At 35.3% G+C, this 20,490-nt stretch overlaps 1 protein-coding gene across 1 annotated transcript in view; it reads right to left on the bottom strand.

Annotated features, from left to right (window-relative positions):
• Positions 1-17,739: 17,739 nt before the first annotated feature.
• The window catches only part of side-IV (sidestep IV), a 231,202-nt gene continuing 228,451 nt past the window's right edge, over positions 17,740-20,490 (bottom strand). Inside the window, exons 13-14 of the mRNA XM_069037956.1 lie at positions 18,019-18,152; positions 17,740-17,951 (exon numbers count right to left, since the gene is read on the bottom strand). Coding sequence (XP_068894057.1) covers positions 17,820-17,951; positions 18,019-18,152 — 266 coding nt within the window. The 3' untranslated portion in view covers positions 17,740-17,819. The remainder of the gene's footprint in view (positions 17,952-18,018; positions 18,153-20,490) is intronic.

Here is a 20,490-nt window from a genome sequence, read left to right as displayed (position 1 = left end):
ATAAGAGCGTAAGAAAAAGACGACAGGGCAGAAAAGGGAAAACGAACATGGAGAGGAATAAAGGAGAAAACGAGCAAATAAGAATAGTATTCTGGAATGTAGCGGGAATAAAAAATAAAGAGAATGAGTTTTGGAAGTATTTGGGAGAATTTGACGTAGTGGGATTGGTAGAAACGTGGGTGGAAGAAAAGAGGTGGGAAAGATTGGAAAAGAGAATGCCGAGAGAGTTTGAGTGGAAGTGTCAATATGCAGAGAGGGAAAGCAAGAAAGGGAGAGCGAAAGGTGGGATAATAATGGGTGTGAAAAAGGGACTGGAAGAAGAAAACGGATCTGGAGTAAAAGAAGAAAGAGGGTTTATGGAAAGAACGGTAAAAAGAAAACAGAGAAAATGGAGAATTGTAACAATATACAGCAGAAGTATGAAAGAAACGAAGAGAATAATAGAAGAGCGAGTAAAAGAGCAGGAAGAAGGAACTCTGGTGATTGGGGGGGATTTTAATGCAAGAATTGGGGGAAAAGGAAGGCGGATGGAAGAACAACAAGCAACAATAGAAAGAAGACCAACAAAAGATGGAATAGAAAACGCAGAAGGGAGAGAACTGGTTAGCTTAGTAGAAGAAAGAGGATGGGACGTACTTAATGGAAACTGCATAGGAGACGAGAAAGGGGAGTACACGTATATTGGATCGAGAGGGAAGACAGTTATTGATTATGTTATGGTGAATGAAGAAGCATGGGATAAAATAGAAGAATTTAAGGTGGGAGAAAGAGTGGAGTCGGATCATATGCCATTGGAAGTGAGGACAAAAGGAAGAGAGAAAGAGAGAAGTATGAAGGATGTTAAAAGAAAAATTGTGAAGAATATTTGGACGGAAGAAGGAAAAGAAAAGTAGAGAGCAAGACTTAGGGAGGCAAAATACGAAGAAAGAGAAATAAACGAAAAAGTGAGGGAGCTGAGCGAGAACGTAAAAAATGCAACAAAAAAAAAAAGAGATAGAGATAAGAGAGAAGATGGGGCTGTGGAAAAACGAGTGGTGGGATAAAGAATGCAGGGAAGGGAAGCAAGCAGCAAGAAAGAAACTAAGAAATTGGAAAAAAGAAAAAGCAACGAAGGAAGAGTACAAGAGAGCACGCAAGAGGTACAAATTAGTATGCAAAGAGAAGAAGGAAAAGAAACGGATGGAAGAAGAAATGAAGATGAAAGGTATAAAGACGGAAGAAGAGGTGTGGAGATACATAAATAGGGAAAGAAAGAAAAAAGGAGAAATAGTGAGTGATAGAATTACTATGGAGGAATGGAGAAAGTACTTCAGTGAGTTGTTGGGGGGTGAGGAAAACAGACAAGAAAAGGAAAAGAGACAACACAGAGTGGGAGAAATAGAAGAGATAACAAGAGAAGAATTAGAGCAACAACTAAGAAAACTGAAAAGGAAAAAGGCACCGGGGAGGGACAGTATACAGAACGAATCGTGGATATATGGAACTGAAAGGGAAGTTGATAGGTTGTTAGAGATAATGAATGGAGTGTGGAAGGGAGAGGGCTTCCCCCAGGAGTGGAAGGAGGGGATAATATGCCCCATATATAAGAAAGGAGAAAAGGATACAGCCAGCAATTACAGGGGGATCACGCTCCTTAATACGGCATATAAGGTATACGCGATGATTGTGGAAGAAAGACTGATGAAGGAAATGAATGAGCGGGGTGCGTTACCAGACGGGCAGGCGGGATTTAGGAAAGGTAGAGGGACTATGGACAACGTATATATCTTGAATCATATAATAGGAAATGAGATAAAAAAGAGGGGTAGCAAGATATATGCATTTTTTGTAGACCTGAAGGCGGCTTTTGATAATGTGGAAAGAGACTTACTGTGGGAATACTTGAGAAAGAAAGGGATAAATGAGCATCTGGTAACAAAAATAGAAGAGATATATGAAGAGACGATAAGTAGAGTGAGAGTGGATGGAAGAGTGAGTGAATGTTTCAAGACGTATAAGGGAGTAAGACAAGGTTGTCCACTAAGCCCCAGCCTGTTTGCAGCGTTTATAGGAGATATAGAGGAGATGTTCAGGAAGGGGCAGGCAGGGGGGGTCGTGGTGGGCAAAGAAAAAGTGTGGTCTTTGGCATACGCGGATGATTTGGTGGTGCTAGCGAGAGAGGAGAAAGGTATGAAAGAAATGTTGGGAAACATGGAGAAATATATGAGGAGGAAAAAGTTAACGGTGAATGTAGAGAAATCCAAGATGATGGTGTTTAGAAAGGGGGGTGGTAGGAGAAAAATAAATGAGTGGAGATGGGAAAAGGATAAAATTGAAGAAGTGAAAGAATTTAAGTATTTAGGTTATGTGATGAATGAAAGAAACACAGCAGCAGCACATGTGAGAGAGTTAGTGAAAAAAGCGAATAAGATAATAGGAGCGGTATGGGGGATAGGAGAGAGAAAATTTGGACATGACTTTAGAAGGAGAATAATGATGTTTGATAGTCTGGTGAAAAGCGTGATGATGCATGAAGCGGAAATATGGGGATGGAGAGAGCAAGAAGGGTTGGAAGGGGTGCAAGGAAAATATTTGAAATGGGTGCTAGGAGTAGATAGAGAGACACCGGGCTATATAGTGATGGAGGAAACAAAAAGGGATGGAATAAGAATAGAAGCAGGAAAGAGAGCAATAAGATTTGAGGAGAGGTTGATAGAGAGAGGAGAGTGTAGAATTTTGCAAGAGTGTCTGAAAGAAAAAAGGAAAGAAATAGGAAAAGGGGTATGGAAAGAGAGGGAGGCATATTTCGAAAGAAATGGGTATGCAGGAGCGGAGATAGAAAGAATGCGAGAGGGAGGCAGAGCAATGACAGATGAATTGGTGCAGAGAGACAGAGATGTGCAAGTGCAGGAAAGAAGAACGAGAATTAGGGAATCTAGGTACAATGGGAAGTATGAAAAAATAATAACGGATGAACTACCAAAGTACCTAGGAAGAGAGCGTAGAAAGGAGAGAGTGATAATAGCAAGATTTAGGTGTGGAAATGAGGAGAGAGAGAATAAATATTGGAATGAGGATAGGATTAGAGTGTGCAGGATGTGTGGAGAAAAAAAGGAGACGATAGAACATTTGTTGAATGAATGCGTAGAATTGAGAGAGAGAGATGAAAGTAGAGAAGAAATGTTGAATGAGGACGGAAGAGGGATCGAATGGATGAAGAATGTTGAGTGGAGAAGAAGGACAATATGTGGGGAGGGATAATTGCTAATTTGTTAATTGGTTATTGATTTTGAATCACCGTTTTAGTTATTTACTTAGATTAGTTTTTAGTTATTATATATTATATTAAGTTAGTGGAAATGTATAAAAATCGGATTACTTTGAAAACCTGTATAGGTACCAAATATACATACATACAATGTACTTACTATTATTTCTTCTCAACGTTAGAATCACGTAAAAATCGAGTAATTAATTTCCTGAAGAAATAAACAACTGGTTGTAAAAATACACAGTTTACAATACATATTTTTATTCTTATTAATCGAAAATTGACTTCCTGAAAGTTTTACGTTTTTGTGACTTACGGTCAAAGTAGTTGACCGTCGATTTTATTCCTTTCTTATAATTAATTGATAAGGTAAAAGTCTATAAAAATCAAGACTTTTTATCTACTATTTGCAATTAATGATTTTGTTTTTTACAATTAATCCAGAAGTAAATTAATTCGATTATTATTTTTTACATCACGTCCGTGTTCCTCAGAAATTGCGTCATTAATCCCATTGTAACATAGTTACAGCAGCACATCCGACAAAGAAAACACACAGCTACCAAACCCTAATTTCACTTTCAATGAAAAAATTCCTTGTCAAAGTTAGCCGTCTACTTATCTTGAGGGGATTTATTTCTTTGATACAGTTTAGAACAAAACGGATACATTACGGTGGAATTTTCCAATTTTGGATGTTGACCCAGAATGCGGACGACTTAAACTTTATTATTAAGTTTAAGAGGAGTCCGCCAGTAATAAAACGTTCTGCAAAGGAACTGAACTCACTGTTGTTGGCGACTTAATAGCAGAATGCAACAAAACGAAATTTAAATATCAATTTAGTAAATAATGAGAAGGCAGTTGTCAATTGCAGGTGAACAAAGTCACAAAGTTCACGTTACCGTAAGTACGGCAATTTCTTTTATGTTTGAGACATGCAAAGTTTATATTTTGTATAGTTGGCGGAAATTACGGTGCCATTACGGGGTTGTCATTATCGTGGCAATAAAACATTTCAAGGTAATTTCTCTTAGCGGAAACCAATCTCTTGATAGTTAAAATGGAACAAGCTGCACACCATGTTTATAATCTGGCAAATTTTAATTAATAGAGAGTGGAAAGAAAACACTAAACTACTTATTAAAACTAGACAAAATATTTATAACTTTCTCGTTTTTATCTTGACATAATTATTTATTTGTAGGTATAGTATTTTGCATTGCTTTCAATGTTTTTAATATGAAAACAATTGTCGTAACGGGTCTTTCAGTTTGCAATTTAACGAAGATAAGCATACACTTTATAAGTAAATGATATTAAAATAGAAAGAAATTCTTCACGAACAGTGTTTGCTTTGGATAAATAAGTATCTAATGTAAGTATGCGATTAGGGACAACAGCCATTTAAAACAGTTTATTGTTGTGATTATTTCGAATATTTATAATATTACTAAATGAAATATGTAGTTCACTTGTTACGTACATAACAATGATTATACTGATGCAGAAAGAGATCCCATTAGCATAATTACCGATTACTTATTGATGCTATATTTACCATCTGGTGTGTCAAGAGAATCTACTTTGAATGTTGAGATCTCTGTTCCATTCATTCATTCTCAAATTGTTAATACTGAATATCAAGCTTTCATCCAAATATTGCGACATGAAGATTTCCAAGAGAAATAAATAATAAATAGCGTATCCCACCTTCACCCGGCGGCACGGCAATTTTGCCGGAGTACATACACTATTACGGATAATACTATCAAGTAATAGTGCAATGCTTATCAACAGAATTACCGGCGTCTCGCGTCCACATTTTGACTTTTTTGTGTTTTATGTTCTGTGTCAATGTTAAGGAATTTCCTCACGATATGACATGAGTATAATAATATGTATACCTTTTTGAATTTCAACCACCAATGTGTTCTCTAAGTCCAAAATTTTTAAATTTTTAAAAAGAGATTGCGGTACTATTCCTGTTGCTGAAATTATAAATGGTAAAATCGAAATTTTTTCTAAACACCAAAGATTTCTCATAGCAACGGAGAGTTCTAAAAAAAAATGTTGTTACACAGTCTAGGACTGGTTTACAAATCTATGAGGGGCGTGATGACCAACTCAATAGACCGGGACCAATGGCTTAACGTGACTTCCGAATCACGAGATAGAATATAGCCTTTTTTTTCGCCCTAGGTCGGAATCGAACCCGCGACCCTTGCGTCCCTGAGCCGAAACGGACTCCCTTAGGCTATATTCTGCCTTTATTTATTAATTTTTGTATTATATGTCTGTGTTATATTGTGTGAATTTGGAACAGCTATATCTAAAAGATATGCTTGCTTTTGTTGTTTATTTAAAATAATAATGTCTGGTCTGTTATGCTGAATATGAATGTCAGTCAAAACTGTACGATCAAAATATAATTTGTAATTGTCATTTTCCAAACAACCTTCTGGTTTATAAATATAATGTGGTTATAAATATACATTAATTATATACAGGTATATGGCTTTACTATTACGTAATGCTACTCATTACCTACGGTCACGTGTAATCACTCATTACTTCACAGGTGACTAATCATCGCATAGACTATAAAGTTGCTACGCTAGATACGACACAATATTCATCTGTCATAATTATTTTGAAATGTCATAATATGCAGAAAAAGTATAGTATTTACTCCCATGTAATTTCTATTACCCACTTAAACTTTCAATTTTAAAACCTAACCAGTGAAGGAAAAAATAAAAAAAAAATACTATAACTAATAAGTATATTGAAATACAAAATTAATTTAAGAAATTAATTCGTTGAGTAAATCAGAATCATCTTTATTTTACAAGAAATTATAATTACCACTTACTTAACACTCAGTACACTGGACATCAACTAATTTTGTTAATTTGTTTATTGACCTTTTCGGTAATTTTTTGAAGGGTAAACAAGTCAATCATTAATTTTTTTATTTACATTATTCATAATTGTTAATTAGATTGAAATGTTTCATTATATTGAAATCAGTGAATTTGTATGTAAATTCATTTACCAAAAAAATCTACATACCTACATATTTCATTCTTTTCTTGTTTCTTGTGTCAGTTAAAAAGGAAATCTTTTGCGAATTCAACAGTTTCCAATAAATTTTCCCTCTAGCGACATCTATGCGAGTGGAGTGAACTTACTATCGATTGTCCCTGTGTTTACGAGTTTACCATCAGATGGACTCTTTCAAATTGGATTTCTCAGCAACCGACACAATTGTTTAACTATTTGCGACTGGATATACGCACATTCTTCATTGATAAATGAACTGTTTCAACGAATACATTTCTTCGCTTAGTTAAATTGGTCGAGGAAAATTGATGCACGACCGAGGTTCACAGGATTATTACTTCTCCAGCGGACGTTGTTGAGCAATTCCGTCGGTGTTGATTAGTTTCGTTGTAGATTTACGGTTCACGAAGCAGAGCGTTATCTATTCAAAAGGTGCACACACATACCTACAGACCTACCCCTTTTCATAAAATCACACATTAACTTGCTCCGTAAACTTTATTAAAACGGAGAAGTTCCGACATTTCTAACAACAGTACACGCAAGACTGGCTTCGTTTAATTAATTAAACTTAATTAAAATTTAATTTGCAAGTTGTCGAGATCAGCCTAGCATATGTGTTAACATATTTCACATCTTTCGTTACAGAATACGAATTATAATTTCACGGTGCTCTTCAAAGTAGTCCCCGACCGTGTTATAAGCAAAATTGTGACTAGTTTTGTTTTTAAAGGCGTCACTTCACTTGCATGTTCGGTGCACTGGGGCTTAATTACCTTTGTTATGTTAGAGGATCGCATGGCCTTCATCGGATGAATCGATTTAGACGATTTTGGATAAGCCGAAGTACACCTCCGGGGGATTATTATCGAGTGCTTCCTTTCCAAATTGTACACCAAAGGATACGCTGAATGCCTAATCTTCAAAGCTATGCGGTTCTAATCGCCTATTGAAATAGGGTAATTGGTGAATTAGAATTAAATTGATTCCGCTACGTCGACCAATGCTGAACCATTTGTGTAAGATGTTTCCGACAAACGTCACTTTTCGATGGGGATGATGGAATTGAGGGAGCAGAAGGGTAACGCCATACTGTCGCTGGGACCTTGTAATATTTTATTTTATATGGCAGTTTTGGACCCGAAAAATTGCAACTACTATATTTTTCAGATACACTTTTTGCAAGATGGAATGAATAAATATGAAACAAATAAATTTATTTACACACAATATTGGAAAGAGAATATAATTCATGGGTCACATGATATGACTCGCGAAACCTCAGGAGCACATTATACTCATCATGCAGATTTGTCGAACCTGCAGATCAGTTTCACATCACAGATTATTATAATCATCCCACTTGTTACGTTATAGCTTAGAAAATTTGTTTTGTATAAATAAGTTATTTGAAATTGGTGACGGGCATGTCAGAGGATCGGATGAACGTGATGGACGCCAGACGCCAGAAGCAAAAAGTGAAATTGTCGAATTAAATTATAAACTAGGTTGACCTAGAAATCATTAAAATCCTCCGGCTGTAGCGGTGTTTTACAATTTTATTTGGCAACAGTTTTCCGTCTTGTATAAAATTATAACCACTGCCAAGATTTGTTTCTCGCCAAACAATAAAAAGGTACATATGGAATTTATTGGTTGTTGACTGCAATTTATGGCTGCTCCATGTCGAGTTTGTAATCACAAGTTTGCGAGGACGTGACATCTCTTGGCAAAGAGACATTATCAACTGCTGTTGTCTTTCACCATCTGCCTCGTCTTAGAATGTATGTTGTACTTACAGTGTTGCATAGTTTATGGATTGTTTTCAAGTTACTTGTGTTGACCTTAATCCCGGTGATTCGGTGAAAACAAGTGCTCGAGATAAGAATGAGTACATAGTTTGAATTTTATTTTCCGATAGAGGAAATTATTCAGGATGAGGTCAATCAATGAAATTGGATTTTTTAAATCATTTCTTAACATTGACTAGTTGTCTAAAGAAGAAAGTTGAAGAATATTAATGGAAGATATTTGGAACTCATTATAAAGTAAGCCGATTGTCTCTTACAATGGTTTATGGTTTGTCCGTAAAGGTGTCGCAAATAGGTACTATCTGATTTCGGTCGCTTCGGTACGCTCCGAACGTTTGCAGCATGATGATGCGAGACTTCCTAACCTTACTTTCTCCAATTCATGTTTTCTGACCGTTGTTTATGCAAACATTATGGCTACAACAAATATCCTTCTGTATTTTTTTTTTTTTTTGAAAATTGACGTATTTTTAATAATAAATCCCTCATTAAAAAACATTTTCTTCTGGTGCAACAGTCTCAACCGCTTTAAAATAAAAGCACGAGCTTTGCTATGTAATATCCAATCACGAATTTTCCCTCTGTGGGTTTATTAAAAGGGGGTGAAGATTCAAGTGACCCCATAGCTTGAAAAATACTTTCTGATGAGAATCTTTTCTGGTGGATTTGCATCCAGTTGAAAACCAAGAGAAAGCACAAAGCTTCACCGCAATTTTGTGGTGAAAAATATTTCATTTTGTATCGATGTTGGTCCGAGTTTTTAATACTTGACGAATATCGATTTGTACTGTTGCATAGAGGCCGTTTCCACAATGACCATTTGAGTTTGAATAAGCTAATAAAGTGAACAATTTCCGACATCCTAATGGCCAAAAATAAATCTTTTAAAGCCTTATTAGGCACAATTATGGCCGCAGATTCACATGGATAAGTAACTATTGTAGTAATTTATCGTTGGACATTATTTCCATTCGATTCCAAAGTACCGATTACATGAGTTGTTTATAAATACCACAATAATCCTTTTATAATTACTTATTGTCGTGATTTATGTGTATCGTTTACGTTTCTGTTAAAACTAGTATCAGATCTTGTGAAATCAGATAAACAGAAGAGCCGTGGTGGTTGAAAGAAGCGGCAAAAAGTATGGATATTTGCGTGGGGCGGCGAAGATAGTGGAAACGTAAATACATCCAGGCGGATGCTTTGTTTAGAATGTGAAATATTAACAACCGTCGCGATGACACTTTTATGATTTATGAAGACAAACAATTTTTTTATCTGGTTAAAGCAACGATGTTGCATTTCGGTGTAAAATTTGACGGGGCTGACAACCTCAATATTATATTTATAATGCGTTAGCGGCACCGGAGCCCGAACTAAATGCGGGTCGAGAGAAGCTTTTTCGAATAACGCCGTCTAAAGTAAATATTCAGCCGAACGTCTTAGTGTTAACAGAACTAGAGATTATCGGTGTCACCCTTTGGCTTCTCCAGTTCAGGCCTGAAATTGAATTTGATTACACGCTTCCGCACCAGATAAGTCCAATCTGGCCTAGATGAATACCTCGACGCTTTAGTCGAAAACCCCGATGAAAGAACGAAATTTGCTTATAACTTCCCTTTTTAAATATTTGTTCCGTTTTTTTCTTATTCACCCCGACGCGTTTATGTAAAGCGCTTCCTCCTCTGGAACGTCTTAATAAGTTACGCGCTTTTTTCGCTCCACAATCGCCGACAAATAAATTCTGACGAAAGTGAAATGCACGTCCACCGTTTAAAGGATAACAGTTGAATTCGAAGGGATTTATACGGACCGGATTATTCCGGATTTTTTAATCGTCCGATAGAAATGAATTCTAATTTGAATTCCATTGACTTTGCGTTCGAAATATTGGTTCAAAAGCGATTAAAAGCTTCACAGAAAAGCACAAAAAACGCGCACTGGTCCACGGTCTGAATGGATTATTCCAACACAAAATAAACATAAGCTCTAAATGCTTCTATAAATTAAAATATTGCTCTTACAGACAAAATTCCGAGTAAAAGCTCCTCAAACATTTTTCAAACTAAGATATGCGGCAAAAACTTTATAGGCTGATGGAATCAAGTTCTTTACTAATCCAAATTGTTCAGTCGTGAGTGGCGTTGAAAGAGCGCAGCAAAATGCTCCAAAAACAAGGTGATCAAAAAGAAAACAAATCAAAAGTGCACCTCATCTTTTGTTTTATCCAAACGTCCCTCTTAGCTTAATCGTACACATATGTATACTTGCTATACACAGTCGTTTTATTGGTTGCCTACCTTTCGAAAAATCTATCAAAAATTAATTAATTACATATTAATAACTAATGCCTTATCCTCAATGTTAAGACGCATTTTACCACTTATTTTGGGATAATTCTTGCTTACAATTACAGTGAACGTCTGTAAACTTTGCCGAAATCGAAAACTTGTTTTCTAGGTTAACAAGAACACATCGTTAACGTTTCTTTGATATTTCCGTGAAAAATCTGCTTACCAGTGGCGTCGCGTTTGCCAATTGAACTGGTAAATTACCCATTATTACGAATGTAAAATGTTGCTCTTCTTTATTTTATAAATTTTCTGCATTATCATACAATAATAATAAAATGCCAAAATGATAATTTACAACGCCTGCTCTGATTTCTTTTCTTTTTGATCACATTGTAGTGCATACCTAATGCCAGTTAGAAGTTATTTTTCAATAATTTTTAATTTTTTACTAAAATCCCTAGCGTGTAGTAGGTATTTATGACAAAATTATGATTTTTTTGTCCGCTAAGTACCTACACAGTTTTTACTTTGTACTTATTTCCCAAATTTGAAGGGACAAGGACATATATCAATGTTGCTATTACATTATGAATGTAAATTGTTACCAACGAGGAATAGAAAATTTTTATGAAAACTTGTTCTTCACTTATTGTTTTTACATTTTTATAAACAATTTGTTAGAAACAGTTTTACAGTAAATGGTGTTTGATATCTAAATCACTTTAAGATGTAAGAGTTCATTCAAGATTTTACCGTTTGTAAATATTTTCGCAAATTCACTAGCTGACTGTTTTATGAAGACTGGATAATTTTCGCACATAATAAAACCGTAAATAGGATAGATTAATGAAGATCATAAATAATGATGACCGAACATACAAACAATCACAAACGAGTAAACAGAGATAATAAACCGAGGCAAAGAAAATTGAAAGTTATGTGTGTTTGGGACAAACACTGCAATGAAATCGAAAATCAACGTCTGACGGGTTATTGGACCAATAAAAATGACACAATGACTTCTGATGTTGCAGAAAAAATGCTTACATATAATAATCTATAAATAGAAGTGTAATAAATTGTGAAATAAATCAGGTCAGTATAATAAAATGAATTAACAATAAAGTGGGAAACACCGAACGTGGAGATGCAATGTGTTGGGTGTTGTGTATATTTCTTTGCTTGTTAGTGTCCCTTTGTAGCCTTGAATACTAAACCGATTCCGAAGAGGCTTTTTCTGTTGGATTGCTCATTTATCTAGGAGTGACATAGGCTACATAGCACGACGCTATCTTATCAGTAGTAGGTTGAAAAACTAAGTAGAAAGAGAAATGTATGTATATTTCTTCGCATCTAATTGTGAACCGCCGCCCCACATAAATAATTTGTAAATAAAATAACAAAAGAAACTTTTTATTAGACAAAAATCATCGCTACAAAATTGTTTTTGCACTTGGAGGTGTTTCGCAAAAGTAGAAGAAATTTTACAAACGTTTTGTCCTTGGGCCTGTGCCGTTAACTAGATGCTAATTAATTTTATGTTTGGAAAAAGAAAAAAAATAACCAATTACTTACATTAGCAATTAATTAATTGGCATGGAAAAGAAAACGTTGTGAAGCTCCACTGGTCTCGCGTGCCTCTATTTTCGCGTGCTAGAGTCCTTGCATTCGTGTTGAATTGTCTTAGACTTTGAAGAAAGTAATTTGTCACATTACGCGAACATGGTTATGAATGAATAAAACTCCACAACAACCCGAAACCAGCGAAAAACGGAAAAGCTTCAGTTCGGTTTGCCTTTGGAACTTGGGCACCTTAACTCACCCCGCTTCTTGCAGAGGTATTTGCATTAAAAATGTAGTCGCCATAAAATTGGGGAAGTTTGTTCACGCACACCTATCTCGAAAACAAAACTTATAAAAGCGGCGGGAAAATAGGTTTTATTACATCACGTATGTAAATGGAATGGCTCGAGCGGAGGTAAACCACTTATTCTGAAAGAATGTACGTGAGCAATATGATCGCGGACTTATCACGTTAAAAGCCGAGGCGTTTATCATTTTTAATGCGGATATTGACACGGGTTTTTTTGTATCTTCAGACGCCGTGAAATGACAATTTATTTCAATATCGTTCAGTGTCTTCGACGAAATCAATTTTGTGTCGTACGGTGCACCCGAAAAAATAATAAAAATTCAGGGTTTCTCGCGCATATCGCCGTGTCCAATCAGACTTGGGTCTCTGATAAAAGATCCCAACGAGGGTTGAAAAGGGTGGGACGCACGGTTTGAATTAATTCGGTAACTGGCTGTTTAATTGTCCGAGTTAAACAATGATGCAGCCGGTGCCGTAATAATGTCTTGCAGTGCCATTATCTACCTAGGAAGTATTAATGGAAATGAGGAACGTGAACACCAAAGGTTGAGCTCAAAGGATAAATATTTTACTGCAGCGAAACTTGCACAGCGTAGAATAAAACGAAATATTCTAAACAATTGTAGGCAAATAGCGTTAGAAAAAGCAATTTGCTGAGTTTCGTCAAGCTAGTTGAAATGGGTTTTCCTCGACTGTTGAATAGATGTGAAATATCATTTGCCTCCATGGTTGAACGTATTTAATCTAACTACTACCGACGTAACATTTATGCAGTTGCATGGAGTAAAATTTAATTACATGGAGAATGCACATCTAACTTCACACTGTTAATAAATGGAAAAATACAATTCTATTGTGTTTGACAACAAAATTTCAAACGGACATTTACCTTTTTATTTCTTTTAACACTATTGAAGGATTACAGTAATCAGTTGTTTTACTTTTTAAACAGTGACAAATTGGAAATGAAAAATGAAAGTAAAAAACAACGCCCCTCCTAACAAGTATGACGATACAGCAATGGAAAAAGACACGAAAAAGCGAAGAAATAATAAAAAAACGTAGTGTGTGGAATGGGCTGTGGATAGCACGGTAAACAAACTGGCTAGGAAAAGAGAACGCTTTTGTCCAATACAAGAAAAACTTGAAAGAAGACAAGTATTACAGCTAACAGAAGAGTGAAAACAATATGGAAGGCAGTGAAGGAAGTGACAAGAAAAAACAAGACAAGAACGTTGAATTCCGAAAGTGGGAAACTATCGGAACAAAGAGATAAGAATTGGAGAGAAATAGAACTGTTTGTACAAGATATTTCCAAGGTCACAGCCCATGAGAGAATCCAACATCTCTACCAACGTTTGGAGTTGGCTTTCCTAGAAAACCTAAAATTGAACTTACAAATATGGGAAGAACTTCAACAGACATACGTTCAAAAATGCACGGACTGATCCATATCACAGTGTAGATTGTGGTGGTGGGTTGGTTACATGAAATAGAGATTTGTTATTCACTAGATTAGCCATTTAGCGTCAAAACCCTTAGTTGTTGCGTTAATTCGACATATATTGCGGCGCCTCACTATAGATTGCCTTGCTTGGCGCAAGTGATGTGAAAAGAAAAAAGAATTCAGAGCAGCATAAACCAATCTCGCGCACAATAGACCGTTCCCGAACCCACATGTCCAATATAGATATTGGTAAAAATCGAATAAAAGCGGATAAAACCTTCTAATATATTCAATGGCGAGTCTCTATACGGGAATAACATGTCCTGCATCCACGCGTAAAAAGACTGCTATAAAACAACGAAACCGTAACGGTGTGCGATGAAATGATAACATAAAAACACAAAGTAACTCTTGTATATTCGGGTCCCACAGAGTCCACTTTATCTACGGCGACATTACAACCAATATGGATGCTAGTATAAGATACCGCGTTTCTATGCAGAGGTGTTTTATGAAAGGACCCTCATACATAATATAGAAAGGGGTATCGAGTGGTCGTGCGACATTAAAATGTCCGGCACATTCTGAAAAGACGGTTTCCGCTTCCTACATGAAATAGAACGTTGTCTCAGGTATTTTTCCCACGGCTATAATTCAGCGCTGCGCCTTTATGTCTGAAGTTTAATTAAACTTTTTTTCTCTTTCGCCGAACGGAACATTGATAAATTCAATTGATATTTCTCAGGCGAATTTACGTTGCCTTACGGTTACGTGCCATGATCAGAATGTCGTTTCCGTGTTATTGCCAACAGGCCTTTTGGGGTGGAACGGCTGTTACTGATCTTGTTACAATGAAACTCTTACTCTCTCTTGTAACGTGTTAGGAGCGTTTAATTTTCAAAATATGGTAAAAAAGGTAGGTAATCAGATTATTTAAATAATAAGTCGCCCGGCGCCTCCACCATTTTTATATTATTAAAAAACTAAGATTAATCGTTTTGAAACATAGAACAAGATGATTGTTCTTTAATCTGGATTATCTCAATCATGCAACATCAGAATAAACAATATATTTTAATAAAACATAATTTATAAGACGATTATGTTTTTTTTTCAGAAATAATCGTTTTTTTATGCTTAGTGGTATTGCTTTATGGAATGAACCAATTATTTACAATTTTATTTAATAAAATGTTTCTATATTATGAGTATGTTTTGAGCACTTAGAAGTAGAGAGCTGTTTGGAAATATTGCGACAGTAGTCACCAATTTGATTTTTTTAACCTAGGACATTTACCATTTTTGCAATATACTGGTATGCCCGAATAAACGAATATAATTTTAAGTTCGGCGTTGCTATTCGTTCCACTTAAGATGTATTCCGATGTGCTGAAACGAAATTGCATTGGCTATATCATATCTCTGGATTCCAAGAATAAAGTTGTATTCTGAGAAGTCATATGGGAAACCGTAAATTCAGCAAATTTATAGGCGCCTATGAAACCGTTGCATTTTATAAGGGATAAATATCGCTATGTGTGCGAAGCAAATATAATATACAAAGAAATGCATCTCGTTTATATCGAGTAGAAGGTTTCAAGTTATCAGTTGTGCACAACAATGTGAAACACAGTTGAAGTGCGAAATTGTAAATAAAAGGAAAACACATAATTAAACAGTTCTGTCTGGTTGTTCTGAAAGTTTATTGCCGTGTAAAGTTTTGTTTGTCGGATCGGTGGAAACGCAGAAATGTGGCAAAAAATTTATGTTTCTTCGGGACAGTATATACTTGATGTTTTTGCTAAAATGTCGCCGTTCTAAAATAAAAATACATTTATTGCGTGGACCTCACATAAAACAAGACCTGCTTTTTTATCTATATTAATATGTAGCTCGTTGATGAAGATAATTGTTGTTGAAAAAATATTCAGTCTCGTTTTATGAATATCCTTTCAACTCGGTTAAGTAGAAAAAGTTGTGTTCAAAAATGATGCGAAATTTCTACTTTATTGCGAGTAGAATTATAGTTTCTTTTGCCATTTATTTAAGGAGGAATATTGTGTGCCTATGATACCTTGATAGTACAAGATTTTCGTCGTCCTCTTCCCGACATTTCATTTATACATGTAGAGCAATTGTATTCCACTTTACTTAAAGGCTCTGCTCAGATAATAATCCGCCAAGCATTTTTAAATTCAAACACGACAACAATGGAAGTGGGGGCTTAGTTAGTTATGCCAGAATTCATAGAACATAACTTTCCAGATCGTCGGAAAGACAGTACTGTTTTGAGCAAACATTTTACACAAATTCCAATTAACTATTCAAAATTGCAAATTTATTTCGATCTGAAAATAACTATTTAGGGCAAATTTCCCCCACAGAATGATTTTCCGATATTACATTAAACATAGATTACTGTGGTAAAGTTTTAATTTGAGTGTGTGGTTAGTAGCTTGTCATTTTTAAAATACTAAAACAATTATTTGGAAAAGTAAAATTCTATGAAAGTACGAGATTTGTTATCACTGCAGTTATTAAATCATAATGTATACATACTAGCACTTGCCTGTGGCTTGGCTCACCTTCCTTCACTGTCCAGTCTTGTTGATAACACATGTTATCCCAGAAGAATCAATCTATCTAACGCTGCAAGAATTTGAGATATTTGTCTAACGATTCTCGAGTTTATGTCGAACATATAAACATACAAAAGTGTACAAAGATAAATTATAATGAAATCGTTTGGTCACTCATTTGCTATTTAGTTACACGTTGTGATTCCAAAACAAAATGCTGAATTGATGACCATGCCTTTTGGACGTTGGTTTCCGCTGTTGTCGCTTTTAAAACAAAATCCACTAAGGCAAATTCTTTTGATGTCTGCTGAGCACCATTGCGTTCCAGAAAAAAACAAAAACTCACATTCGTTTTGATGATATTAGGAAATACTAGAAAGATGAAAAACAAACACTGGAAATATCTTTTTGTTCTTGGAAAAAGCGAAAGGAATTCATCCCATGTCGGGCAATGATGAGATTACAAAAAAATGTAAGAGGGATTTTATACTAAAGAAATTGTTGCTTTAGCGGTGTCTTCTAGCAGATGTTCCATTTATTGTAACAAAAAACTAGAATTCAAGTTAAATGCAACGTAGAGGTCGCAGTTGTAACAAATATCTCTGCGTGAACTGCAGCATCTAAAACATGTGTGCAATAGTAAGTAATTGCATACTTGGAAATATCGGTGATTCAATTACGGAGATAATAATTTTTTAAATAAGGTTTTATTATAAATAATACGTACATTTTGAAACAAAAATTACAACGAGAACATTCAGCAATCAAGAAAACACCAGTGCGAAGAAAGTAAGGTTAGGAAATTGTTTACTGACGTTTCATGGAGATATATTATGTAATATGTGCAACTGTGGTTCAAGTTACAACAAGAATCTCACAAAACATTTAATTGTATTCTTCAAGTGAGGTAACTTTAGACGCCGGACAAGGTAAGTCCCCAAGCCCGACTCGATTACCAATTTTTTTGATCGCACTATATAAGGTGTGATATTAACTGTGTAAAGCAGCATGTTCGTATAATAAATAAATACTGAAATTTTGTATTCTGTAATTGTTAACTATATTTAGACATAATAACTTCCACGTGTTATGCAGCAAAGACGAAAATTAATAAAACACTTTTTCACCCTAAAAATAAAATAACTACTGTGTTGTGATAAGACAGCGAAAAGTTTTTTAAAAGATACCTATTAAATGAGATTTTAAATTGGATTTTTTTTAGATCTGTTCTACACGTCTTACAAGCACTTTATTACATTTATGTGAATAAAAAAAAAATAAAAGCGAATACTCTACCAGCCACTTAAAAGTGTTTTCAAGTCAGAATAAATGATAAATACAAAAAATAAGTAAATAAATAAAAATGGGGTATGTTGCCATATTTTATAAAAATTATTTTGTAAATAAAAACGCAAATAAAAACCAGAAGACGACATTAATGTCCGTTTTATTTTGTTTAAATACATTAATATAGTACATGATAAAAACAATTACATTTATATGCAGCTCTCCTGTATTCGGTTCGACGTCGTAATGACCTCGGGCCCTCGATACTTGTGCGTCAGGGTCTGAGTACCCGGAATGGGGGTCGTGGGGTTCCGTCCGGGCCTCTGCAGACTCCGGTATACCTACAATGGCCAACCAAGCGTCTTATCAGTGCTATAATTCAGTCTCAATCTAACTTCGCCAACTTACGGTCTGATTGGGGATGTGAGTTTCTTTGGCAACGTGTCTGAAATCGTACTCCTCGCCTTCGTCCTCGATGTCGTCTTCTTCTCTGGACCCGGGCGGTTCGTACACTTTCATAAATCCGAGGGTCGGCCGTCGTTCTAAACACACAAGAAAAAATATGTGTAGCGTGCAATGCTTACGATGATAAGCAGCTTATTTACGAAATGTTATTTCAAATCAAAAATCAAAGGGGATTTTCATATTTTTTTGAAGGTGGAAGACTTTTTACTGACATTAATACGCTCACGCTTACGGAATAAGTTGTTTTTCAGATCGCGAACCATCAAGGTCACGCTCTTATCTCCTTCACTGTGAAAGCCTCTTAACCGTAATGGTCATTACTACAGCAACTACGCAAAAGATAAAATCTTTCAAATACAACACCATAATGAGCACTCTTCCGCCTAAAACTGGTCTTAGAAACACACATTTTGCTCCGAATAAGACAGCTGTTTCGGAAATTTAAATTCAGTCAATTTGCATCAAAATATAAAAAGTGTTGATAACAACACTGTGATCATTTCACTTGGAATTTGCTTTTTTTCACACAAAAAAAATACTATACTAGCAGTCCATCGTCTCATTCTGACGTAGTCTAAGTGGATCGATAATAGAAAAGCTCTCAGCAAGCTTTTTACGGCAGTCAATACCGTAGCATGTTATGGTCAACACGGTATTTCTTTTTTAAGTGAATTGTTTTTCGAATTTCAGTAAAGACTCAGCTTTTAACTCAATGATGGAATCAAAGCTAAGCTTTTAACTGTCAACGTCTGCAAAATGGATTACCAAGTCCGTGGATTGTTGTATGCTATAAATAATTACTGTAGAATTGTTTATAACAATTTTTACACAACATGTAGATTTCTTCAGTCAATCGTTACTAATCTGACGCGAGACGAGGAATCTATAGGTCACGCGAAATTGGAGTATTTTGCGGCGCGTTTTTGAACGTTCCTCAGGGCTAAACCATGATGGCTACAATAAGCTCGTATAAGAGATTTAGTAAACGGATTTGACTGGGTTAATAAATAATTGCAATTGGAGTGCGAGTTTTATTAATCTATTTATGACTCTTAGACTCGTTGAAAGAATGATGGTTTCGTGAATAAAAAAAATTGGTGAGTTTTACCTAATCTTTGTTTGTTCCCATTTAATTAAATTTTCTATCTCATTGTAGAGCCAACTAATAAATTAAGACGTTACTTGAAGCTGCTATATCTTGAGTCCTTTATTCACCACACATTTTCGGCTTAGTAAATCTCCGACTTATCGCCCTTCCAGCTCAACTCTTTATATACTTCAAGAGAAAGACGTCATTAAGCGACTTAAATAAAAACTTTAAGGATTCCGGCACGGTTTGTAATAAAACTGTTGTCAAATCTTCTCGGATTTAATGAAGCCGTAAACTGGGGGAGCGCTCGATACTAAAACCGTTCTATAAAACATAAATCAAACAAGAAGATAGCCCATCTAAAATCTAAAGGACATCGATTTGACAGCAAACTATTTTCGAAACATCCTTCTCGACCCTTCAAAGTACTATCCGAAATAAGTCTCCCCACGTTGTGACTGCTCGACCTCAACTATTCAAAAATTGACGAGCACGATTCACCCTGCGATACTCATTCCACAAGGGTTATTAAAAAAAAACTTTCAGTCAGAATTTCAAAAATGCCGAGAGTATTTCGATCATATGACGGCCTCGTCCGCTGGAATTGTTGAATGTCAGCAGATATGAGCTGGATGTTCAGTCACAATTTAAACCTCCACTCAGTTAAATCGCGGAATTTATATCGATTTATAAAGCTAAAAGCATCATATTTACTCTGGATTTTTTCACCTTTCAATTTTGTAATAAACCAGGTGCTAACAAAATGTGTTTGCATTTACTCTCATTTATATTCATCAAGTAATCCCGAGAAGATTAGTCAAAATAGATTTCGGTGATAAATTGTAACTGCTCGACGCTAATTCGGCATAAAATTTGTCGCTTCGTCCTAAACAAACTACGTGGAAATAACCAGCTTTTTAATTTTTTGACTATTAATTTTGGTAGAATTATCTAAGATGATACAATTAATGGAAAATTTTTAATAGAACCCTTTAATATAAATGCATGGAAGAATTGTTATCAGTTACCTACGTTACAAAGCGATGTTTTTAAAGCCTTTAACTTTTCTAAAATATTGTTAAAAATCAAAATATATCTCTTGCAGGGGATTGCTACTACTACTTCTGTCTGTTCTATTCTTTTTCTTCTGTATTTTGATTTCATTTTCTATTGGCATTAATGTGTTTCATTTTATTTTACATCATTCTTGATCCTAAAAGCCCCTAATATATAGACAACCAACTAAACTTACGTTTAATGTACACAGTATTAGTATTGGTTCACCAGAACTATGGGAGGCACATTTTCACAGCACACTGAGATGT

Source organism: Tenebrio molitor, chromosome 2, assembly GCF_963966145.1.
Source record: "Tenebrio molitor chromosome 2, icTenMoli1.1, whole genome shotgun sequence".
Lineage (NCBI taxonomy): Eukaryota > Metazoa > Arthropoda > Insecta > Coleoptera > Tenebrionidae > Tenebrio > Tenebrio molitor.
The sequence above is the reverse complement of the archived record's forward strand: the minus strand, read 5'-3'. Positions and strand labels throughout refer to the sequence as shown.